Source organism: Vanellus vanellus, assembly GCF_965231255.1.
Source record: "Vanellus vanellus genome assembly, chromosome: 2".
NCBI lineage: Eukaryota > Metazoa > Chordata > Aves > Charadriiformes > Charadriidae > Vanellus > Vanellus vanellus.
Genome location: NC_138906.1, coordinates 93169060 through 93195492, shown reverse-complemented (window position 1 = coordinate 93195492; position 26433 = coordinate 93169060). Strand labels below are relative to the sequence as shown.

Here is a 26433-nt window from a genome sequence, read left to right as displayed (position 1 = left end):
AAGGGAAAAGGGGAAAAGGGAAAAGGAAAAAGGGGAAAAGGGAAAAGGGAAAAGGGAAAAGGGAAAAGGGAAAAAGGAAAAGGGAAAGGGAAAAGGGAAAAGGGAAAAGGGAAAAGGGAAAAGGGAAAAGGGAAAAGGGAAAAGGGAAAAGGGGAAAGGGAAAAGGGAAAAGGGAAAAGGGAAAAGGGAAAAGGGAAAAGGGAAAAGGGAAGAGGGAAAAGGGAAAAGGGAAGAGGGAAAAGGGAAAAGGGAAAAGGGAAGAGGGAAAAGGGAAAAGGGAAGAGGGAAAAAGGGAAAAGGGAAGAGGGAAAAGGGAAAAGGGAAGAGGGAAAAGGGAAGAGGGAAGAGGGAAGAGGGAAAGAGGGAAGAGGGAAGAGGGAAAAGGGAAAAGGGAAAAGGGAAAAGGGAAAAGGGAAAAAGGGAAAAGGAAAAGGGAAAAGGGAAAAGGGAAAAGGGAAAAGGGAAAAGGGAAAAGGGAAAAGGGAAAGGAAAGGGAAAAGGGAAAGGAAAGGGAAAAGGAAAAGGGAAAGGGAAAAGGAAAACAACTTCACTTTCTATTTTTGTGAGCACTGGAGAATAAAATAAGAAGTGTTCATACAGCAGAACAAAGAGGACAATTTACATCCATGTATCAATTACTCCCTGACTGATCAGGAAAGTACCTGATTTTCAACATACAAGAGAACAGAATTCAGTGTAACTCATTTATCGTAGATACAGTATTACATTTACTCACCAGTAACAGTATTTGGGTTTACCAACTAAAGCCACAGCAGTAGAGAGCTTCCTCTTGTGCCAGCACTGTATGTTCTCACCAGTTTGTCAGCATGGGCATTGAGGTGTAAACCGGTTAAACAAGGTCCTCTGCAACCTGTGGTTTAGAAATTTCAACACCAGCAAAGATGAGCCAAATTTAGGTAGTGTTTGTGCTTAGATTGAAAGATCACTCTGTTCACGCATATTAAGCAAATGTACATGTTTTTTATTTACCCCATTGGCTGCATATTATTACTTTTGAATCCTAGAAACACACAAAAAGCTGCTCCAAGTCTCATTAGCTCTCCACAAAGGATAAGGATTTTCTTATATAGAAAAATTTGGCTTTGTCATTGCTAGTAACAGTCATATGCATTCATTTTGTGTTGATGGGCCATGATCTAAAGTGTTCCTCATTTCACCTCATTCTCCGTTATTTATTTGATCAAACATCTTAGTGACAGAAAACTCAGGAGACAAAATTCTACATCAGCTACGAAAAGATGGAAATGGCAGAAAAGCAACTCACAGGTCAAGGATTTAGAGTTTCTTAAAGACAAAAGGTAACTTAGGGTTAAATTAATACACCTTCCTAATAACTGTGAGGGGTAAGTTGACCCTAGCTGGTTTGGCTCTAATTGCTTAAAATAAGTATGTGTGTGATCTGAGTAAGCTGGGCTGGCAGATGAGCACAGCGGGGGCAATGTTCATGCTGTCCCCTACGGCCTTCCTTCTCTGCCTGTCAGAGGCAACCCTAATGTACAAGAGTCCTTCAAATGCCGGTGCCAGGGAATTTTAAATGTAGCAAAAGCCTGCTCCCACCTGTGTCAACTATCACTGCGGGACCATCCAGGGAGACATTGTGCAAAAACATGAGGGATACAGCAGCGACTTCTCTACTCAGCACTGCCAGACACACCCTGCAAAGCAGCAGCTGTTTAGTGGGATGCTGCTGGGTGGCTGTATCGTCAAGGGGTGATGAAGTTTGTAATAGAGCCAGTGTGTCTTTAACCAGATGTACCACCGTTGGGAGATTCTTGTAAAACAAGTAGCTGTGTGGTGCTCTGTTGCCTGACATCAACTGCCAGAGAATCCCCAGCAGTATGGTGCACTCTTTCTGCACCCTCTGCACTACATTCAGGCAAAAAGCAAGGAAGGACTGGAAGGATTAGTCAGATCAGATGGACAGTTCTCCAATTAATTCAGAAAATCCAATAGAAAAAAATACATCAATAAACAATACTGTGAATTAATATTCACTATCCATTTCAAATAAATGCCATAAGCATTAGAGCATTTTTTTCTAAGACCGTTTTATGCAAACTCCTTAGGAAATGATCAAGATATTCATGACTCTTTTAGGAAGATTTTTCAGTGCTACGTATAAAGATAAGAGACACCTTCAAGAGCAAGTTCTCTGTAAGCAGGAACAATGCTGTAGTGGTGAGATTCTGCAGTATTCTAGTATGGATCCTGGCATATAGTCGCTTGTGTTTGGTGTGCCTCAACATATAACCTGACAGCAATGCACTTTTCTCAGACAAAAGCTACATTTCATAAATATTGCTCCGACTACATCAAATGCAGTGAGTTTCTCTTTAAAAAAAAAACCTTAATCAACAATCATTAAAACACCTACAGGTAATTTTATAGCAAAAAGTTCAAGTCTGCTATTTCAGGGTTAATTCACCGTGGTTTACCTTCATTTAAACACTATTGCTGCATGTCACTAGAAATACTGCAAATTAAAACATTCTGTGGCTTTAGAAATGGTCAAGCATCTAAGCTATATTCTAAGATAAAATAACTGAGCTTTTTTGGTTGGTTGGTTGGGTTTTTTTTACTTACAAACATAGGTCCCATTATACGCCAAAAGAGCCTGTAAACTGAACACCTCTAAAGCATATGGTAGACACCTACTAAACTGACTTGACTTTTCTACCACTGGGAATACATGCATGTTAGCAACAACAGGATTATCCTCCTGCAAATCCACCAACAATAGGGAATTGCACAGTAAACTCATAAAACATTAAGACCAGAAAGGAAAAAAACTGTACGATCTCTCGTTTACACCAAAATTAATATATATTGCAAGATACAACAGTCTTCAAGAGTTATTAAACAATAAGGAAAAGACGACCACATATCACAGCTAAAATGTGGTAAAAACTGTCCTTTAGCTATAAACACTATTTCTAAGACCGCTTTGAAATGTTACCAAAACCCTTAGTCTAAGTCAGCAAAATGCCATTCTTTGAAAGAAGCAATGAACACTGCACAGGGAAGAATTTAGAAAGCCAAGGAATAGTACCATAGAGAGAAGAAAAAAACCCATTCAAAGTAAGCTAAGTCTTGTTATAGTGGGTAGCCCCCCAGGAGGTTGAATCATGTATCAGGTATGAACATGATGCTCTTTGTAGGGAGCGACATTAAAAAGAATCGACTTTGTAAGATTTACAATTCTACACGTAGAATCCTCCCAACTACCTGGTATGTACTCAAGCATTCAGTGCACAGGTACTCATGACTACAACATCTCTGATTTTGTGCAAGGAGAGAAAGCCTGGCAAGTCTTCTGCTATGTGAATTTTGAAGTAAAAAGAGAGGGGTGGGAATCATTTCATAATACCCTTTTTGCTGCTGCTTTGACGGTGTAGAACTTCCAAGGTAAACCTTGGGGATCATTGCAGTGCGCACTGCAATCTGGTTTGATATCTCAATACGCTTCTTTGGTGCAAAATGTGTCAAATTAGAACAGATTTGGGGCTGAACCACATCGGAAACATAAAGACAGAAGGATTAGCCAGCTTTCTTACTCCTAAGGATTTACCAGCTGCACTTAAAAAATCTCCTATTCCTGCTATCCTCCTCGACTCTTACACTGCAAAGGAGCACTGCAGAGCATGCTTCATTGAATATAAGGTAGAGTTCCTTCTTCTTTCAATAAATGATCCGAAAACTTTTTTCTTTTCTTTAATGTATATCATAAAATTTCCCATAATAACAGTCTTAGCTTCATCAATATGACCTAAACAACAACAAAAAAGTCATTTGAATGAAATTACAAACATTATGTATTAGGTATATTGTGGAGAAGCCTACACATCTCCAATATAATGTCACTTCTCTGTATAACCAGTGGCATCTTGTGGTTTGTATCATAGCATACTATAAAGTAAAAATGAAAATCCCTCTTAAACTACTTTAAATGAAATTCAGAATTGAACACGTGACAAATCTTCAGATACACACAATTATGCAAGAGATTTACAATTCTAATGGTTTCCTTCCTTTAGTGAATGTAAGATATTTACACAAGCACCTTCTCTCCCTCCTTGTCATATTCATCATGATGTTCTATTTCTGGTTTCAATTACTTTCAGCAGTGAAGATTGAGGAGATACATCAATTTATTTAGCAAGTTGGTAACATTGAGACCAAATTAAAAGACACAGAGTTATATGCAAATATATACATTGTGAGTGCACTCGAACCATAAAGGTGTTCTACATCTAGTCATGGCTGTAGTAATGTATTCAAACTTCCCTTCCTTCCCCTCCTCCCCCCCCCCCCAAAATCCAGATTATAACAGTCTTTACATCTATCAGCTAACAATTTCCCTATTTTCCAATATTCCTTAAAATGATTTACTTATCCCTCGTCAATTCTAACATCTTTAGCAAAAGTTCTTTTTCCGAGAATTAATTTGGACTAGTTCCCCTAGCTTTGGAATAGGCATTGAAATGAGCCCTTCGGTCTGTAAAATCTAAACCAAATCCTCCAATACTTCGGGCATTTCCTAAAGACTACTTTCATTCCAGAAGAGGCAATAAGGTAACATGAATTTCTGCACACCTTAATATTTGTGGGAGTAAAGGTTAAAGTAGGCATGGTGTCCTCTGTCCACCAGGGAACCAAGAGGCACATTGCTGTAATAGGTGAAATCCTGCAATTATGAATTAAAGGGACTTCACGAACTGTTGTGTGTAAAGATAAATCACAAATGAGTGACTTGTGTGTATATGTGTGTATAGATTTGATAGATAAAAACTAATAGTGATCTGAGCACAACACAAATGGTATGGAATAGGGGGTGGAATATCCTGGTTTGAGGTAAAACAGAACCAATATTTTCTTCAGTAATTTTAGTTTTTAGTTAGGCCTCTTCTAACTACTGAAATTAACAGCATATTGTGCAGACACTCTCAGAGTGATAAGACCTATGTTTTATAGCTGATGCTGATGGTATGCAGAGAGGCTCTTGCTTATACTTATGGCTATAGCACCCAAGGGCAGATGACTTGGTTATTTGCCCCGTTGGAGGGTCGGAAGTGGAAAAGCGTAGAGGGGTCCCATCTGTGGGGAGGAGCGGACAGGACAGGTGACCCAAAACTGACCAACAGGGTATTCCATCCCATCTGCCCCATGATCAGGATAAAAGCTGAGGGATCAAGGGGTCAGCCCTCTTTCTTCAATGGCCAACGTCCTAGGAAGACTCTGTCTGTTCATCTGCCTTTGATCCCAATTCCTGCATTCCTGAATCCAGATCCGGAATCCAGTTCCCGTCTGTCACTGACTCCAGTCTGGGACTTCCCCAGTGCCTGCTGGTGACCTGATTGTCATCCTGGGAACCTGATATGGTTTTGTGTAATTTCATTATTTCCTTTTTGTTATTTTATTATTAATATTTCATTAAAGTAGTTTAGTTCCTTCTAAACTCATAAGTCTCTTTCTCTCTCTCCCCCCTCTCCTTGGAGAGGGAGGTGGGGGAGAGCATCTCTTGTTTGCCTCAGTGGCCAGTCTGGCCCAAACCAGAACACACATCTACCTCACTGAAAAGCAGTAAATTATACTAATTATATAACCACTAATGCTACTGATTTTCCACTCTCTCTGAAAATGACCATCAATATTCAAGAAAAAAAATTAAGTGGTACTGAGATTTTTCAGTTAGTATGTCTTCCAGAAAATCTTGGAGTTAGTGAAGACTCGATCTGTTAGACGACTAGAAATGTGATAGCGTGTCTATCCTGACTTGAAAGGATATATGCATCAGTGTATAAATTCTGCATCATTTCTGACAAAATAAATATGATGTATAACTTCTTGCTATTTTATTTTGAACAAACCCTCATGAAGTAAACCTGAACTAATACGGAATATGTGTATCATACCTCGTACAAATGATTGCAAGCATGGGATGTATTCTAGAGTCACCTGAAAAATAACTGTGCACTTCCAAAAAAGTCGTTCAAAGTGTCAGGTTCTGAGTAAGTGAATGCAGTGTGGTTTAAACATCCTAAATAACAATCAGGGTAAACTCAGAATTGTTAGATTTCTTACATTAGGAAAGCATATACTCATGGTCAAACTTCTAGGGGAAAATAGTTCTTTATCCCAGAATCCTATAGAACTGTACACACTAATTCTGCTTTGTGTCAAAAAAAATGTATGTAGATTCCTGTTTCCAGCAGCTATAGAATATAACATGTAAGGAAGTAAATGAGATTCCAGAGTCAGTGCAAAAATCTTCCTGGAGAGTTAACATAAAAAGAAATCATACTGATGTTCCAAGAAGTTGCCTCTGAAGGCCTGATGAAGCTTGTTTTGAGTTTTGTAACACAAGTTTTAATGCAAATGACGTATGTCATTTAATGTTGTGTTAATATTTTATATATTTTAACAAGCTGTATGCTGTCATTTGGAATAAATTGAGATATTGAAACTTGATATATTAAAGAAATACAAATAAGAATTTAAAACACACTGTCAAATTAGTATCTGTCCAAGTAGCCCATAAGCTCTTCTCTAACTTTTCCAGTTTTGGAGCAAAAAGAAACTTTCAGAGCAAATTTGGGAAGTAAAGTAAAACTTCACATTACATGAAGCTTAACATTGATAGCAAATGACCCATTTTTCTCCTCCTTTCCCATTCAGTTAATTACTGTTTTGGAACATTAAGTGCACTCAACTTTATGTCAGGCACTTAACTCCTGCTGCTGATAAATCTGTCTAGCAAAAGATTTGATCCTTGAAGTCAGTGCTTCAACAGATTACTTTAGCAGCAACACATCCTGCAAGTCACCTACCTGCTTGCCAATTTATTAAAAAACAAAGTGAATGTATGTTGCTTTCCACCTCAAAACCATGTACTCTCTAGAATATGTGTGCGTTCACGGTAGCATAAACACTCACTGGTAAACATTCAGAGGCAGGCTTGGAGCGCCGTCTCATAGGCAGGAGGGAATGAGAAAATAACAGCTTACATTTCCATACAGCTGCTATTCCAAAGCATTCCCAGGCCTTATTTTCTTTATGGGCAACTAAAATGCACACTTTCTCCAGGCACCAGCCATTTCTGAGTTGAAACACAGCAGCTGCTCAACCCTTGAGAGCAATGCCACACAGTCGGATGGGCCCGCTGACAAAAGCATTTGTTTTCCTCTGAGATAGCTGCATTTCGGCTCTTGATGGAGGTAAATCAGAGTAGCTAAATATTATTTGCAGGAGCCCTTTGGTGCCTTGATCGCAACCATATGGCAGCAAAGTCTGCTTTGCAATCTAGTCAGACAAAAAAATCAGAACAACTGAAAGGAAGACTAGTCTCTATATCACAAATGTGAAATGAAGGCAGAGAAGGCTGCCTGTTAGTCTAAGCCTACACCTAGATCACCTAAGGTCCAGGATAATTGGATTAACATTTCTCTTCTGCCAGCGCACCACAGTAACATAACTCATCTCTAAATAACGCAGAATCAATTTTGATTCACTTGAAGGAGAATGCGTACATGAATTACTGCACCATTTGAGGAACCGTTCCCCAAATGGTTGTGAGAACTGCTGTTGGAGTAGCTGCATACTAACTGCCCAGAGAATAGCTGGATCTGAACATAAAGTGGAAGCTCCTAGGTACACCAATTATTCCTAAATATTTCTGCATTTGAAATGGGTTTTATGAATGCCAGATATTTCAGAGAGAGCACTATTCTCACATTATCTACAGAGAAAGTATACAAAGCCAGGTTACTCTTGTGGCTCTTCACCAAATGCAGACAGGAGGCAGCATTTGCAGTAGTCTTCACTTACATATACACACGCAGAGAGACACCCTTCAGGCACAGCACAGAAATCTGTTGGTATCATCCCGCTCATCGCAATCTGGAAAACTTCCCAGGCACCTGAGAAAAGCTCAGTGTCACCTGGGACAGTTCACTTATGAAATGCACGTCCTTAAGCACACCACTCTCTCCATTCTCAAGCTTCCATGTAGCTCCTGATCCTACTCCTCCTTCTCCAAAACAGTTGCTGCTGGGAGGCCGAATGATGTGAAAGAGTCACAAATCAAGCAGTGACAGCAGGATTCATGTGCACGCACACACAAAGACACGCTCTACTACCTGGTGTTGACAGGGCTTGCACAGAGTGTAAGTTTAAAGCATTGTAATGCATATTCACACTTCTCAAAGCTACTGTCACCAGTTGTCTGCAGATGTGGTGTTACCAACAAGAAGGCGTCTGCCAGTGTCACCTGAACAGCTTTTCCTTACACCTGTGAGTACTAAAATAAAACAATAGCTAAGAGTCCGTGACTCCAGGAGTCTGAAAGGTAGCACAGAACTTAAAGCCCTACACAGCTCGCTCTCAGACACACACAACCCCTCTTGGCAAACTCAACTCAGTTATAAAAGTAACTCTTCAAATAAGGCTGAGGCAATTATTTTAACTGTGGGGAAGTCCTTCTTAGCCTACATCATACGCTCGTTCCTACTCTATTTCTCTCTCAGAAGATCACTATCCACCTGGGTTTGTCTGCTTCAGCCTATTCACAAATGGGGAGTATGCTTACTCTGCACTTGGGAGTGAGCTTGCCGAGAGTAATACTGTATGTATATGACCCAAAGTATGTGAGTTAAGTGAGTCCCACGAAATTTAATTAAAACTATGTACTTTTATCATTCAAGTGCTTCTGAAATTTCCATTCTTCTTTGGGTGTCTTAAAAACTGCTTCATTTATAGTACGTGGTGTACCATTTGGACATACGCATTACAAGAATATATTGTCTTTTCTTATGAAAATTATAAGAAAAAACATGGCTTAAAAGCCACGTTTAGAGCATTTTAAGAGCACTGCTGCAGAATTAAACAATCAAACTTTGATTCCTGTTTTAAACTACACTTAGGACCAAAAGCATTCAATAACATATGTAAGATGTATGGATATTTAACAGCATCCTTTTGAACGACTACAAAGATCTAGAGGAGACTCCAGAATCTGTTGCCACCTTTGTGTCTATTAAAGTGCCGCAATAATAGATGCTAGTTATGATAGGCTTTTAGCCCAACTGTTAGAGAGGCGCTGTCAGTTCAGGGAGAAAACAGGTAATTATAGCTGAGGGGTTTAGTGCAATAACAATTATCCCTTAATATATTTCCTTTAGATCAAGGGAAACATTCAGGATTTCAGTACTCTGCTAGTACTCAGAAGCAAAAACTACCACCAATGAGTTATGAAGAGCAAACTAAATGAAAGACTGTATGATGATTTCTAAGCAGCCTGCAGGACATGTATTGTTAAAACAGTCAGTTAAAAGCCAGGCAGGATACTGCCCAAGAGAAGGGGCAAAGACTTGTAAGAATCTTTAATTTCCCTCCAGTTTCTCATTCAGAAACACCCAAATTATTACCTTAAGACGAGAAAAATTAAAAATATTGCCTGTCCTGATGCTATTATTGAAGCACGATGGCAGTTACTTCTGAATACTCAGTGTCCACTTGTAAGAATCATACTTTTTCTGGAATATTACCTGGCTGCTGGGGAAAAAAGGCTGTAAAGAACCAGAAGGCGGCCATACACAGACAAGGAACTGACTGTAAACCACTTAGCTGAACCTGAGGCAGTAGGCAGGAAAATGCTGGCTAGGTAGAAATAAAGATATATTAGTTGCATGCAGTTTTGCTTCTGGAAAAAGGGAAAGGAAGACAACAGGCAGCATTCTGGAGGTTGCAAGGACAATCTTAGAGCCACAGCAACTACCTGGGACCAATCTATACAGCAAGAATAACAGGTGCTGATTTCATATCACACTCCAGTTTTCTCATGTTAATAGAGATGCAATTAAACGCAAGAGACTGAGCTGCTCAAGTCCAGGTCGGTTCAGAAACTTCTACCTGCAGACACAGAAAAACACCTCACATCTGTTTAGTACTTCATTTCTGGTATTGGCTGACTGATTGCATCATTACAGAAAAAGAGCACTGTGAGCCAGTCAGCACAGCTACATCTGTATCTGTAAATTCTAAACCTCTCCGTGACATTCCTAGATATTGTCACCATCTATGCTAGTACGTTCTTCAAACATTTTCTGACATGGGTTTGGCCTCTTCTCCTTGGACAACTGCAAGCCTGGTATGGCAGCTGGAGCATTTTAGGGACTCCTCCCAGCAGGCAATGTGAATGCAGCCATCATCTTGTGAAGTTTAAGACATTTACTAGCAGAGTCCTGACAGCTGCCATCTCAGCACCCAGATGTTTGGTTTATTTATATAATCATTCAACAGCTTTTAATTCCTTCAGAGTTTAATCCCATTTCTGAAGAAAAGAGTTTTCATAGATGCATGACATATGGTGTTCCCTCCCAGTTCTCTAAGTGGGATAATGAAGGTGTTGAACCATTCATAAATTTAATTTCCTTTAGAGTTTTTGTGCCTGACATTTCATTTGCATTAGTGCTATTTTATTATCCTGTGACGTTATTGTGTTTTGAATTGGCATAACAGACAGAAAAAAATCCATGTGGTTTAAAATAAAGTAGTAGTAATGAAAAATCTTATTGCTAAAGTTGTTAAGATGAAATATTAGTTATTCTCTCATGCAAAAAAAAGCACAATTTTTTTATAAACTCTGCAGTCCAACTTGGCTTCAGCTCTCCCTGCAAATCTATTCTGGATAGTTACCTTACGGATATCCTGTTTTGGAATTCCACGCAGCGTGCAGTAGTAATAAAGATGGTCCCAACCCGTTAAAAGTTCATCCAGAGCATCTTGCTGCGGACAATAGCCGATGAGAATGCCTTCAGAGCTAGCAGACAGTATATCCATTTCAGACCTGTTTAAAGAAAAAGCAAAAGACTTGAATGTCGTTTTAAAAAACCATAGCTCTGGGTTTCACCCTCGGGATACAGTGTCTTCAAGACAAACACACTCTCAACTCCACAGGTAAATGAGTTTGAATCTCTTTACTATGATCACTTACCATAGTGCCACCAACACGCAATGCATGCTTTTCGTCCCTTTTGGTTTAGCACTGCCACCCATGTGTCGCTATTCTAATGGTGGTGTGCGTCTAGGTGAACAGATCAACGCAGGAGGAGGATAGATCTATGCGAATTAATTCTTACCAGGTCCACCTCCCTTATCTCTTTGGTAGACCCTTCTCCAAGGAAACATATTTCAAAACCATACTGCATGCATCACATTCAATATTAAAGGGGCAGTAGTTGAGAGAGTGAGAGGGAAATGTTGCTCTGTATTCTTTGTGTGTCTGTCCCCACACATATGCATGTGTGCATTCTCTAAACAAGAGTAAAACAAAACACAGAATATTAAAGCCCAGTAGGTTAAAAGACAACACAGGAAAAAAAATATGACATCATCCTGATTTAAGAGATTTTGGCCATCACTTTGTAGCTGTACAGCATTACTTGAAATTACATTCACTGCTAAGAAGCAAGCTTGATTGCAAGGGTGTCTCATTACCCATAATGACGCTAAATCTATCCTATTTATTCCAACATCTAATTCAACATTCAATGATGCTAATTTACATGTACAGAAAAGACCTGTCAAAATCAAGATACTTAATAATAAAAATCTTATCTTTGAAAGAAAAAAGTTTTTAAAAGGTTCTGAGTAGCAGAAAGGTTTTTCCCCTAGTGTTTTTCTGCATTTCTGGTTAAGAGAACTAAATATATGATTAATCATTTAGACACAAAGTAAACGTATTAAATGCAGGATCTACAAATACCAGCACTAGTGAAAATATAAATATGTATCTCCTGTTAACAAGATTCAGGAGTCTGGGGAGAAAAAGAAAACACAAATTCTGCATTTTACATAATGAACCACAGCATCAAAACATATTTTAATGCTATCAAAAGATAAATTATCATGATTATGACGAACCTTGCTGGGGACTAATTAGAATGGTCCTTTGCTTTTAATGGGAAAGAGAAAATTTTAGTATCTTTGTAGGTTTGGATGGTGACAAGGAAGTTAACTGCCTGTAGACATGTCTCTAGACAAAGACTTAGCAAAAAAAGAAAAGGGGTGATCAGGGAAAGAGGATACCAGGACTGTACTTCCTCATTAATTCATATCCACTTATAGGCTATTTTAAATGAAGTATGTACAGAATTTTTTACCAGCTCAGTTTCCAGCCACACCTAAATCAAATTAAATTCTTTTTAACATCATCTTTACCGTAAGATATGGATTGATTAATATGGATCTTTTTGCATAACCTGTCAGAAGTAGTGGATTCCTTATTTAATGAACTATAACACAGTGAAACACTGTCAACAGTGAAATGCTATCTAGGTGCTGCTGAACACAGAGAGATGTGTCTGAGGTTTGTTGTACCAGGAAGATTCAGGCACGCTAACAAGGTTTCCTTTTGGTGCAGCTGCTGTCTTTGGAGAAACAAGAGACTGGGCTTTTGGTAATATGCCAAGTTCAGTCACAAGAGAACAAATCACACTCAGGGGTAATTTCAGGGACATTTACTTAGCACAAATCCTGTAGCTGTCTAGTCTGGAATGGGTCCATACCATGAAGAACAAAAAAATAAGTATGCACGGCTGCAAAAAATAACAGACATCTAATGTTTTTTGGCTAGAACTATATTAGACAATATAGTCACTCAGTTTGCATCAGGAAATAAAAAAACATCAGTGTTCCCACGGTAATTGTATAGATGCAATTTTAGTGTTGTGCCTTCTGTAAAGCACACAGCCTTAAGATGAAAAATATCCGCCCACTGACCTTTAGCTTTCATAAAGGAAGAGGACAGTGAGAATAGATTATTTAATATTCTTACTCAGTTTGGTCCTTATCTTGCAACTTTATCCATTAGTGCTGACCTTGAACACTTAAAGAGTTCCCATTAATAAAGAAATTATAATGCATTCACCAAAGAACTCATGAATCTATTTTTTTTCCGTCTCTGTATCTGTCAAAGCCGAAAAAAACCTGACCAGAAGAAAAAAAAAAAAAAAAAAGCCATATGAGGACTCTGGTCTTTTATTGAGACTTTTTTGGTGTGTGTATAGTAATGCAATGCCTATTCTTCCCTCAGCAATACCACTGAGTAGATTTCAAAATCAAAAATCTGCAGACCATCCCTTCAGTTTTGTTTAGACAGGTCCTAAACTTTTTCTGAATAGTGAAAGAATAGATGAAAAAAAAAAAACCCACAGCATAATTTTTAGTACATGTAACAGAAAACTGCCCTTGTCTCTGGAAATTGATTTTCCTTGAAATTCAGTTAATCTCTCAGATTTCATTTTCATGGGTCTAAACGAAATGAACATTTCAAGTAGTGATGGCATGATACCAGAAAGCCTTTTCACTAAATGATATATTGTAAATGCTTTTCTGTTTTAAAAAAAAAAAATCTGATGCCATTCATTAAACTATTTATAATCCTCCTTTTCCTTAACACACATCTTCATATATGATGTTATCAAAATCAAATTGGAAATATATTTTTTAATATTCTCTGAAATATAGATTAGCATGAAGCAAAATGCTGATTTTTTTTTTTTTTCTCTCAAGCTAGGGAAAACCAGACATTTGTTTTCTGCCCTTTTATTATCAACACGCTAGCATTTCTCATTAGGCTGTTCATATTATCAACAGGACGTACAGGAAGAAAAAAATCAGCTCATTTTATACATAAAGAGAGAAAGCACATGTAAGTAGAGATTCCAACCCCCTCACCCTCTGAGCCTTGCTGTCCATAGTACAGTAGATACAATCAACTCCAGTGTAACATCTAAAAACTGTAGGCAGGAACTCAGGCTTTTAAACTAATACAGGACTTCCTGTATCATTATAAAAAACACTGAGAAATTATCTTTAAATTCTGTGAGTAACTTTGGTTACATATCCTGATCAAGTTAAAACATAGAACTAACACGGAACATGAGTTTTCTCCTTCCTAGTGGAGACTTAATTTTTAGACTATATTGTTATCCCCAGTCAATACTTTCATTTACTATTTATTTTCTCCTTTAAAGTGGAACAGCTGCAAAAGACAAAACCAACAGAACATGTCCAGAGAACTATATGATAAATGAAATTTTAAAGTTGTAAAATTACATTTCTAATACACTTTTCGAAAAGGACAATAGAATATACGGCATCCTCAAGAAAAACAGCACAGTCTAGCACTAGAAGTATGAAAGCTATTGCATTCCATCCTTTTTTACATGCTTTGGTCTCCATTTATGCAGTGAGAGTTATGATACTTTGGTGCAAAACATCCTGAAAAAAATCCAGGACTCAAGGAGGCTTCCATAAATCTGGATTGCTCATCTTACAGAGTTTTTTACTATCAATGTAAGAAACTTGCAAGACTTGCAGGATACTGGGGATAAAAAACTAAACTCTGAGTGAATAAAATTTTTGATTCAAAGTTGTTCCTTTACTGATCATTTTAAGGCCTTTTACATCGATCCATTTCTTTTGTGCATTGGAAGAAACCTCTGAAATTTGGTTCCAGCCCCGGCGGCTACATTGGGGTGGCACGCGGCACTCCAGTCAGAAAGCCTTTGCTGGGCACTGAAAAGAAACCGAAACACTCGAACCAGTGAGAATGATCTTGGATAAAACCTGTTGCCTTCTCCCGCCTGAACTGGCCCTGTAGTTTCCAGAAGGCTAGGCTGATTATTGCAAAGACTAGACTCGGTTCTTATTTGTTACAGTCATTATCGGCAACATAGCTTGTTGGTAGCTGTGGGCTGACGTTCAAAGGTACACCTCAGTTTCAATTCCAGAGACAGCTTAGTAGCCTCGATATCAGCCTTATAGCTGGTTTTGGAAAAACGTTTAACTATCGACTGCACTGCGCGCTTTGCTTCTCTGTTGTATGCTTTTTCTGCAGTTTTGGAATGCGGTTAAAATAAAAGCAGTGATATATATGGTACTTACAATGGCTTCTGTAGAGATATAAATTCCATTAATGAGTCAAAATGAAATATAAATTTGCAAATTGAAAAAGTAGTTAGACATTCCATTGTACTCTTAATGGCACATCCAATTCAGTGCATACTAATGCTCAATTAAGAATATAAAAAATCAAGGTTAAAATATAATTAATGTAACTGTAGCTTAGTTATAATTAAACTAATTATACTGATATACAGTGTAACAACAGCTATCTCAGCCATTATATTGATGTAAATTTATTCTGCCTTTCAAGTAAAGCTATTTGAATTACGTTTTTAATTATTTATCAAGCTGAATATCATAACTATCAAAAGAGTCCAAGATCCAGCTATAAAGAAATATTTCGCTTTCCCCTCTTTGGAAAGCAGTTCTTTGGTCCTATGACTTCGTAATTCAACAACCGGTAGGACTGACACTTAATTCAGATAGGATGGGGAGTTGCTGTCATGGAGGATCTCTCTGTGCAGAAGGAAGATGAAATTCATGAGAGATAAATTAATTACATGGGGAAGGCTGCCAAATGCTTCAGGCCTCAGCGGGACAACCTATGAACAAGACAACTCCCAGCTTACCTCCTTCTTCCTCTCTGCACCCCACTACAAGTGAGACTTTGCTCTAAGTATGAACTTAAAAGTCAAATCTATTCAGCAAACCGCAACAGCAAACGCTGCAAAACAGAGTGCCAAAAAGGCAAATAAACCACTAGTCACGTTACTCATTATTTTACATTGATCTTGACATGACATTTAAAAGGATTTCGACACTTTCTCTTCCTAGCTGTGTTTAGCCCTCCTAAGTTGAGGGAAGCTTTATGACAGTCACTGAAGAAAGTTTAGACACAAATATGGAAAGGGGAAGAAAACAAAGAATAGTCAACGTGCACTCAAAAACACCCCCAAACAGATGTACAATATCTGCTGATACATCAGTCCAGCAGAGATTCAAAGAGTATGAGGACTCACTTTGTTCTTCTTTGCTTTACCACCTTGTTAGGTGTCAGCTTTTCTTAGTACATATTTAATACAGACCTTACTTCTTCAAGTTATTTGACAGAAAACGGAACTACAAAAATGTTTATAGTTTTATACACTGACTTTCATTTAGCCAGCTGATGCACTGGTGGCAATCTAGTTATGGCAGCAGAGCTAAGCATAAGCTAATTTGAGTCCGTTCGTACTCTTAAAGAGGAACAGCTGTGCTACAGAGAACACCAAAAACCTTCTAAATGTCAAGCAGACCATGCAGTTAGCTGTACACACATTTAAGCTCAACAGCTCTTTTGTATAAACGTTGTTCAATAGCCAGTCTCCTAATGTCTCATAGCACCATTAATTTATAAATACAGGTAAGCAAATTTTTTTAAGATACTCTCTTTTCTAGTCATTTTCCTTTTTGCTTTTGATATTTCTGCCCTTTATGAGAGGGACTGCTGGTATTTCAGTATCAGTATTTTATTTCCACATCTCCCAAAGTAACTGTTTCAATGCTGCTTCTTCTTTTCGCACTTTTTAATACTGGGGTTGCTAATATCCTTAATATGGAGACACACTGTCTATATGATAATTATTTTTATGTTTCATTTCTACAGATATGCCACTGATAATGGCAATGTTAATGAAGTACACAAGATAATAAAAAAGGCAAAATCCCCTGTGAATGGCATTTTGCTATTATCTTCACAAGACTGGCTGTAGTTGGTGAAAATTCCTATTATCTACTGGAGTATCTTTATCACACCACAGTTACAACCAGAATGTGATTGCAAAGTTGCCTAAAAACATTTTCTGCAGAAGGATACAAAAATTTAAAAAAAAAAAAAAGCAGTTTTTTTGGTGGACTACTTCTCTTGTATACTATAAATGCGCATTTGCCATGCAAATCGTAAGATACAAAGTTTAGGCACATAGTGAATTTAAACTGTAGTGTATCAAAAAGCGAAAAGCTTAATAAAAACAGATCAGAAGCCTTCCCTTCCCCAAAAGAACGCCCCCATCAAGAAGAATGCCGGGAAACCCTGATTTACAGAAGAGATGAAGCTGACTCTAGTATTTAATAAACATTCCTGCTTAATAATATCCCATCTTGTGAATCTCAGTGATACTGAAAACTGTTACAGAACCTCTAGGTTTTACACAGTTTACGAAGCTTTTGTTATGAGAACAGACACAGTTTTCTTTCAGATTCTTAGGAATAAGCTCCTTTTTTGTGGTATTAAACATTCAACAAACAAACAACCTAGAGGCCAACAAGTCTTTTAGAAGTACTTGAATCCTCTCTTCTGCCCTGTTATAAAGGCAGCTACCACTCAGAAGTATATTTTTCTTATTTTCTTTGCGAATCTCGCAGGAGTTCCCCAAATAAAACTAATAATCAATGTGTGAGGTGCTTTCTATATAACCCCATGCACCTCCAAGATGGTTTAGGTTGAGCTTCTCAAAATTCTACTTTGCAATTGAATATGCACTTTTGAAAAAGCTCATCTTTCATTTCTATTCCTCTCTGATATACAAAGGCGCAAAAGTTGTCTTGCAAAATTCACGGCTGTTTTCAGTACACCTGTCTCAAACAGACACTTCCGACTTCATTTTAAATTCAGTGAAATGATTACAGTAGCAATCAGGAAAATGTACATATGGTTTTGTTTGGGGCTTTTTTGTTGTGTTTTTTAAAACCAGGAACTTTCAAGCATAGTTATTCAAGGGAACAGGAACTGTTATGAATTAAGGATTTTCTGCATGGAGTTACATCAGTTACATTCTCCAATATTTATAATAATAATTTTGCATACTCATTTCATTATTTGATCATGAAGAATGCACCACAAAGGATATATCAGATTATAGTAGCCTCTCCTCTCAGGGTTGCAGAGGACAAAAGTTGTGTTCTTTCCAGTCAAACCCAACAGAGATGGGATCTACGTCTAAGCTGCTGCCCAAATTATTCTTCAGGATTCACTATCAGAGTTAATGTCTCTATGGAAGCTGCTTCAAGACATAGATTTTACACAAAGAAGTCTAGATCTGCTGTCGAGCAAATGATCTGCAGCTGTGATCAGCAACTGCTTTCTGCTCCCTTCCTCTCTGCAAGGCGTACCAGGCTTTTAAGTACGCCACTGAAGTAAGAAAAGGGGAAGACTTCTTACCATGATGTCTCCCTTCCTCCATTTATGTCCGGAGTAAACACAAATCAATCCACCTAAAAGTCACTGGGATGAGTAGCTTTAGTCATTCTTCAACTGTTGAGGAAGAGTTCTGTGGTTATAATCTTACCTATGGAAGGATCAACGAATTTGCCCCCTAGTGATTTTCAGCAGCACAGCAACACAGTGCACCATAATCTGCTTAACAGCAGTTGCCAAAGTATGAAGCAAGGAACAAAGTCAGGAATGACAAAAATCTCTTCTCCCAGCCTCCAAGTTGTTTGTTTTTCCAAGTTTAGCTACTGTGTAACTGCAGCTTTTGCTTGAGGTTGCCTTCTCAAGTTAGCAATAAGTTTTGAAAACTTGGGAATATGAGTTTTACCCTGACTTCAGCCACTTAAAACACATAAAAATCCATAACCTGTATTGACACCACCATGATACAGTCTGATAATTAATGTTGTCAAGGGTATTTTGGACACTTAAATGCAAATGTTTAAGGCTTCCTCTCGAGCCTCCTAAACGCGTCAAATTTCATTACCTGTATTTTAGCATACAGTAAATAACCTTGCATCTTTAAGTACGTTTTCATGTTGGACTTACAAAACACAGTAGGGGAAATGAAAGTAGCACACATGATGTGCCAGAAGAGCGTTTAACCTATTGTTAAATGCCAGTAGCATATTAAAGTTGACCTCAGAAGAATTTTTATCTGTTAGTCATAGGTACATAAAAACCCATCTAGTAAAAGGAATACAGGCATTGTTAAACTGTTTTATGTTTTTTTTTTGAAAAGTTATCTTAAGGGGGTTCTGATAAAATATGCCATGTATTCAATAAACATAGTGTAAGTGCCAAGACACAGGATGGTGAAATATATTGTTATAACTTTTGCTTTCAAGTGGATATTAAAATTTTGGAATCGTCACACCAGCTCAAATCATTTCCCAAAAATAGATCTGGTACAACATTGACAGGGAAAGCCATATGCAATACACGAATGCACAGGTGGGACCAAAGACAAGTCCCATTAAAACCTGTAGAAAAATATCCCTCAAAATCTAAACAAAACCTGGGAGCTTAAATACTGCCTTGAGGGCAATATCTTATAAAAAAAATAATGCAGATCATTTTATTTCTGTAAATCTCAAATCCTCTTCAGACCCATGCTAAACTTCTGACCTTCATGATATCTTGCTACAAACCATTCCACCAGTTCCAAACACCACCAAATGTTAATTTTTTACCTAATTTTAAATCTCTTCTACTATTGTTATTGTTGTTGTTGCTTAATATCTGAACATTTTTGTCTTCTGTTCTGGGAAATTAAAAATGACAACAACTATCAAAAAGTCTCTATAACCATTGTAAAGCCTCGCTCATATAACTCCTTATTCTCTTAAGAATCATTTTTCCAAAATCTCTTCAGTCATTCCTTCTTCATGATTAACAATTATTTGATGGTCATTTTAGTTCTTTGTTATCAAATTATTTTTACACTGAATCTCTTATAAAAAAAAGTTTTTATGAAAGATAATAACAAAAATCAAACAAAACACACTTAAGTAAAATCATGATTGGTGGAGGTGATAGTCTCCATTTCAAAAGAAGTCTAAACTTTCCAGAAAACTGAATTTTGCAATGACTGAAACAACCTACATTTTGAAATTAAGTCTGCCGATCATTGTCTTTGTAAAGAAGTGAGCAAATACTGACCTATGAAAGCATTTAATTTCTAAAATGAAGACATGTAACTTGTCATTTTGGAAATTCCAAAATGCTTCCTTTAAAAATTTTCTGAATTAAACACTTCACCTGTCCTTCTCTAAAACACTTATTTTGGAATAGACTTCATTTAGGAAAATAAATGTTTTAAAATTTTTAACTAGCCTGTAATACATTTATATATAGACACATATACATTTTACTTTGTCTCACTAAAAAATAACTACTTCCCCTCCAATTTTGCTGGGAAAAAAAGGTAAATATTGGTTATATCTAACCGCAAAAGTCCATTATTCACTTATCACTCCATCAAAGTGGTTCTTAATATCACCAACACTGCCTCCTACCCTAATTATATAGCATATTGACCAAGTAATTAATTAATGACTCTGAAGAACACAAATGCCAGAAAACATTTTAAAATCCACTTGAAGCACTGCTCATCAGCCTAACTCTGGAAACCTTTCGGTGCAGCACTAGTATGGGGGATATATTTCCATGCATCCAGACATCTGCATGTTAAGATTTTTGTTACAATTTTAAAAGGCTGTGTGTTAAAGGCTTCCTAGAACCTGCTCTTTTGCTACCAGACAAGTTTACTCTCAATTAACAGATCTGTCAGATAGAATTAAATAATGCTAAAGTGCTTTCCTGCAGAGACTTAACAGCAATAAAGCAATATACATTTAAAAGGGAACAAAAAAGGTCCTTAGAGTACAGCATAAAGGACTGAAGATGTGCTGAGTCTTTGATCATTGGAATCATCAATTAGCACTATTCTGATCAAACCCTGCGTTATTTACCCTGTAGGAGTCCTGATAACTGCACGTCCTGCAGATGGGATGATATCTCCAGTCAGCATCTTAAATGTTGTGCTTTTCCCAGCTCCATTTGTTCCCAGGAGTCCAAAACACTAACAGATCAAAACAAAAAAAAAGGCAAAAGCAATCTGTTATGCTGAAAGAAATAAGTAATATTAATTCTTCAACAGTTTCTCCCCTTTTCATATTTCCTATCATATGTCTGTAAGATACTGCATATGGATAGACTGCATGTGCAAATTCCCTTTCCCATGGAGAATAAAGTTTTCAAAACAAAAAAAAAATTTATTTTTTTTTTATTAAACCTATTTATTTAAACCTAATTCCTAAGAGGATTCTAGCCCTCCACTTAAAACCCTGCCCAGTAACTAAATGCATTATTTATCCATATTATTAGTAAATGCTAGATTTGAACCTGCGGATCTCACGTCCTATTTAAGAGCCCCAACTACCAGTCTATAGAGTCGATATTTCTGTTTCTCATGGGCTGCGCCACTCTGTACAAGTAAATGAACACTGAATAGCCAAGACACACGCTGCCTCTGAAGTTATTTCAGGCCCCTAGCTGCAACGAATATATGCTTAAGCTAGGACGGGGTTTGTACTAAGTCTACATATAGCACTTCATAACTTCTAAAATACTTGTTTCATCAACATTCTTAATGATAAATAGGCTTTAATCAGCAATGACATCCTCCTGATTACCCCAGTTACTCAACAACTAGCAGGACATCACTGAACCTGTTTTACCATGCACTGGTTTTACCATGCACTGGTTTCTGATATCTTCCAATTTGCTATCAGCAACCAAGAAAAGTCTTTTCTTTATCGATATTTTTGAAATTAATATCTGCAATTCCCAAAAGCATCAAAATCAGGAAAACAAACAAACAAACAAATGCTGTTCTGAAATCTCTAGGACTACCATATTCAGTGCTAAATTTCAGTTTATTAAAATAGTGTATTAGTATATTATATGCTATATTAAAATATACTGTGACGATTTCAGCATGTGGACTACAAGTTTGCCTTGGTGACAAATTCAGGATTCAGTCCACAGTTTGCAACGGAACTAGGTATTCTTCGCTTTCTCTTCAGATATTGAACTGCTAGGCTACCTACTTGGGTTTTTTTTATGTTAGCCTATAAAACAATAACTAGATAACGATAATCAAGAAGAAAACGTTAAGACTGTGATGAATTTGTAACCCAAAAAATACGTGCACAGTTGCTTCTTACACACCACCAGAGCTTCTGTTTTTATCCAGTTATTGATTTTCAGAAATTACTACAATTGAAATTGTTCTGCTGCTACCTACAGGTCTTTGATTGTAGATATCCTGAGTATGTCAGAACAATTAATTGCTCAGAATGAAGTGTTATTTTCTGAAAGGAAAAAAAAAAAAGACCTCCTTACCTCTCCCCTTGGTATTCCCAAGCTTATGCTTTCCACAGCTGTATTCTTCTTACTGAAACCTCCATAACACTTCCTGAGGTTGTACAGAAGGAGGACATCATTACCAGTTCTTCCACCAAAGAGTCGCTGTCGCTCCATTTCTACGTCAACATCTTCTGAAGAGTTGACCATGCTGTTAATTGAACACTGTCCCCTAAAACAGAAGTTAATAACAAATGACACGTGGCAAATTGTACATTGCTGTACTCTGAGTAACTCTGTTTTACTTCTCTGGTTGCAATCCTGTAAAGCTTGGTGTTCAAATCTCAGCAGAATCCAAAGAAACAGCAACTACTTGTATTTTTTTCTGCAGTTTCCACTAATTCAGGTACACCATGCTATCAGAAGTATTTATCTTCAGGTGTTCAAAGGAATCCACCATTTTCTTTCTTTAAAAATTAGTTCAGTGTCCACTATGGAAGAATATAAATGTAACACACCTTGGTTTCTGCAGGAGGTCCCAATGAAGAAAAAGTCGTAAAAGAAGAAGTAGTGTTCCCTGCAGAGCCATTTCCAGAAAAATCCAGCCCAGGAAATTCATCTCAAAGGGGCTTACATATGAATCTATTCCAAAGTTGCTGGTCAGGTCAAACTTGATCTGATTGTAGGAAAGTTCTATTAAACCCTGGCCTAAGCAGAATTGTGGGAATACAATGAATACCCATTTGAGGATATTGTAGATGTTCTGAAAACTCTGTATGAAGATTCAGAAGGGGGGACGAGGGAGGAAAAAAAAAAAAAAAAAAAAAAAGGAAAACATTAGCTTGCTCCAACAGCATATTAAGCACACTTACAAAGACGGATACAGCATTCAGATCTCCCTCAAGGTGAACTAATTTCAGAAGAGAATATTGTGAACTGTTTTGGGGCAGGGTTCATCTCTTGTATTTTAGAGTGTCTAAGGCCATGGGATTCTAATTTTGGCTGAGGTTCACAGAGACTAACAAAACAGATGTGGTGATGATCTTTCTATTTTCTTAAAATTTTAGTGCTATTAATTCTAAATTACCAACTAAAACCCAAGTCAACATCAAATCTGCCTCCAAGCTTGAGTGACACGTAATCCAGATTTGACTTCATACATCAAGTTTTCGACCTGGTACATGCATAGATATTCAGATATTCATACACATTCTGGATGTCCTCTCCATCAAGCTGCTTAATTACCATTATGACTAATGAAAATTACATACATGGAGTGAGAATGCATATTACTATTCATACAGTGCATTACAGATCCTAGGAATATGCAGCTTATCTCTTATGTCAATATTATTCAAACACATTTTACAATGCATATAATCTATTCAATGGACCAGAACAGCTCCCATTATGTGCCAATTACAACTTAATGGTCTGGAAAATGTCAAGGTTTCAATTAACACTGTTTTTCCATTATTACAGCATAATTTTTTAATTTTTTTTTGTTATGAACAAGTTAAAATTCAAGATGGTAACAAGCAATACAGTATACACTAGGACAGAAAATCATGAATGTCTAAAACACAAGTTTTTCCTCTGGAAAAATCCTGTCCTTGTGTATGTATAAACACATATATATATATATACACAAACAGATACACACATGCAAGCGTGTGCATACATCTCGTTTATGAGTAACATAAAGCAAAGGCTTTATACTGACCTGCACTTTGGAAATTATAGCTAACAAACGAGGTAAGAGAGTCACCAGCATGGTACACAGGCCAAACACAAAATTTAAGGAGATGTAAGAAATAAAAGCTACATCTGGACTTGAGAAGAATCTGGATACAAGGTACATCCATGGTAAAGTGGCGTATCTGAAAGTTTAAAGAAACAAAATTATCACAAATAAGTTATATTGTGGCCTCACGAAAAAAAAAAGCAGTTATCATACTAGAAAAATACACAATAGTTACGCCTTATTTTTAAGATATGCAGAAAACTCTTTTGACCAAATGACAAAAAAGGTCAAATATGGGATATATTTTCTTTGTCAAATTACCTTATGATTCTGTAGATGTCTACATAGTTACTGCCATGTGATGGGCAGATAAGATCCATTTTTGCATATATTTACTTTCACTGTTCCAGGAAGCTCACAACCCTTATCTCTGAATGAATGAAAAACCACGCATCTTAACAAGCCTCTAACAAAGAGATAGAATTAAAACCAAATAGCTGCAGCTTAAATCATGGATGCTGAGCAATCAGCTTTTATTAGGGTCTTTCATAGAAAGAAAAAAAGAATGAAAAAGGAAGGAGAGACTGAGCAAACAGAGACAAAAAGAAAGAAAGAAAAAAAAACTGAAAAAAAAAAAAAAACAAAAAAAAAAAAAGGAGAAATGCCCTAATCCTTGAACTGGGACTAAAATTTGTGCCAGTGACATCTAGAAAATGAAATTTGCCAGAGATCATGTTAGCATTGTTATCTAGGTTATCATTTGGTAGAGTAGTAGGCATCAAAAATGAGTGCGTAGTTACTTCACAGCACAATGATGATAAGACAACGTGTCTGTGGCTACGTCATTTTCAATGCAAATCTTTAAAGCTGAAGAGAAGGCAGCGTCCATTCTGGGAAGTCAAATGACACTTATCCAAAATGGAGCAGTCATATTTTTTATAAAGAGTAAGATATCTCTAGCCAGACTAATAAATGTCCAGGCAATTTGATGAGCATGAATGTCATGTAAAGGAAATTTATTTTCCATTCAACATAGCACAAGACATATCTATCAAAAAAACAGTATATAGACTGTAGGAGCATAGGTATCAGCATACACCATTGCATGATGATAAGTATATATGTATTGTGTATATATGTAGTGTGTATATATATAGTTGTATATATAAATACTTCTTATATAGTATTAATTTATATATGTTTTAATAGTGAGCTCAATGCAAGAGCAACTAGCCAAAAATCTGTGAATTCACTTCTTCATTGCATTAAATGGTAGCTTAGATTATGAGCCATAAAAGTCTCTTAAATTCAGTATTGTGTAGTTTACAGATGAACTTTTTTCATCTAAGAATGCCAAAACCCTTTACCTTAAGAAAGAAACTTTAAAATTCTGCGATGAAGTAATGGTGGTGTTATTCTCAGCTTACAGGAAGGTAAAGGTTAAATGCCTCAATGCTTGGGTCTCAAATGAAGATTTTAAGTATTCAAGATCAGATTATACTTTTCAGGATCCTGTTGCCAGTCTTAACCACACAATCTCTTCTTCCTTTCAGTCACATACCAAAAACACTGTTCTAAGTTTTGGTCTAAATTACAATACCATAAACACAAGACAACTCCATCCTTGGAAACAGCTCAGGAAAGAGACATGATTTAGAGTCCTGTTACTCTGCTGTAAATGAAAGCAAAATTTGATTTGTTTGCTTACAGCTGCTAAGAAATGAGTAAGACTTTCGGAATACTAAAGTTGTATGTTCAAACACAGGCTTTAAAGTAAGTGCCAGTTATGCCTACATTTCTATCCTAACTCTTTTCCTTCAGCTGTAATTTGTTAATTTGTAAGTGTCAAAGATAGAGCATTTTGGACAAAAGTACTTAAGTGGTTGCACCACAGAACACTTCTGCTATCAGCTAAAAGAGGAAAAGATTGCAGTTTAGTTAAAAGACCATTATATTTTTAAAGGAAATCAGTTTTAAAGTAGCACACTAGGAAATTGTTGATTATTCTTTCAAGCACACCCCCTTCTGGCACATAGCTTAACTTTTTCATATAACTGGGCTATTTTTATCTTTATTCTAGATCTGAAATGCTGCACAAGTGTACCCTGAAGAGAAAAATAAAATTTTAAAAGGAAAAAGTGCATTATGGAATGCAGGTAAATAAGAATTACATGCACAGAACTGGGGAAGGATAAAATGACTATAATAGGCTTCATCACATTTACTGTGTAGTTGGGCTGAGTAAAAGGTAGAATAGGAAGAGTAGCAACTTTGAAATTTATCAGTGTCCTTGAGACATGTTAAACTTACTGACTGACAGTTATTGTATTTTTAATGCATGTTAATACACATTGAATACATAGACCTTCTTGTTAAAAATCACTATAATATTTGTTGTATATCCTGGAGGGATTATACTGAGATGATTAAGCTGAATCTGCAGTCGACAAAAAAAAATTGTAGAAGACAGTCCAGCTTTTCAGTCAATGCTTGCTTCTTCTGAAATATCCAAACTTTAACTCAACATTTTGGTTAAAACAATGCCAGCCTAACTCTTAGCACCTGGGATTTAGTAGTACCCTGTGGGCAGGACCAAAGCCTATAGCACACCACAGAACACGTCTTGACTTCAGCAGACGTA

At 37.0% G+C, this 26433-nt stretch overlaps 1 protein-coding gene across 1 annotated transcript in view; it reads right to left on the bottom strand.

Annotated features, from left to right (window-relative positions):
• ABCA13 (ATP binding cassette subfamily A member 13) overlaps nt 1–26433 on the bottom strand; it is a gene marked incomplete at both ends in the record, with an annotated part of 191390 nt that overhangs the window by 19924 nt on the left and 145033 nt on the right. The window contains 3 exons of the mRNA XM_082499202.1: nt 10714–10864; nt 20653–20762; nt 22088–22280. Coding sequence (XP_082355328.1) covers nt 10714–10864; nt 20653–20762; nt 22088–22280 — 454 coding nt within the window. The remainder of the gene's footprint in view (nt 1–10713; nt 10865–20652; nt 20763–22087; nt 22281–26433) is intronic.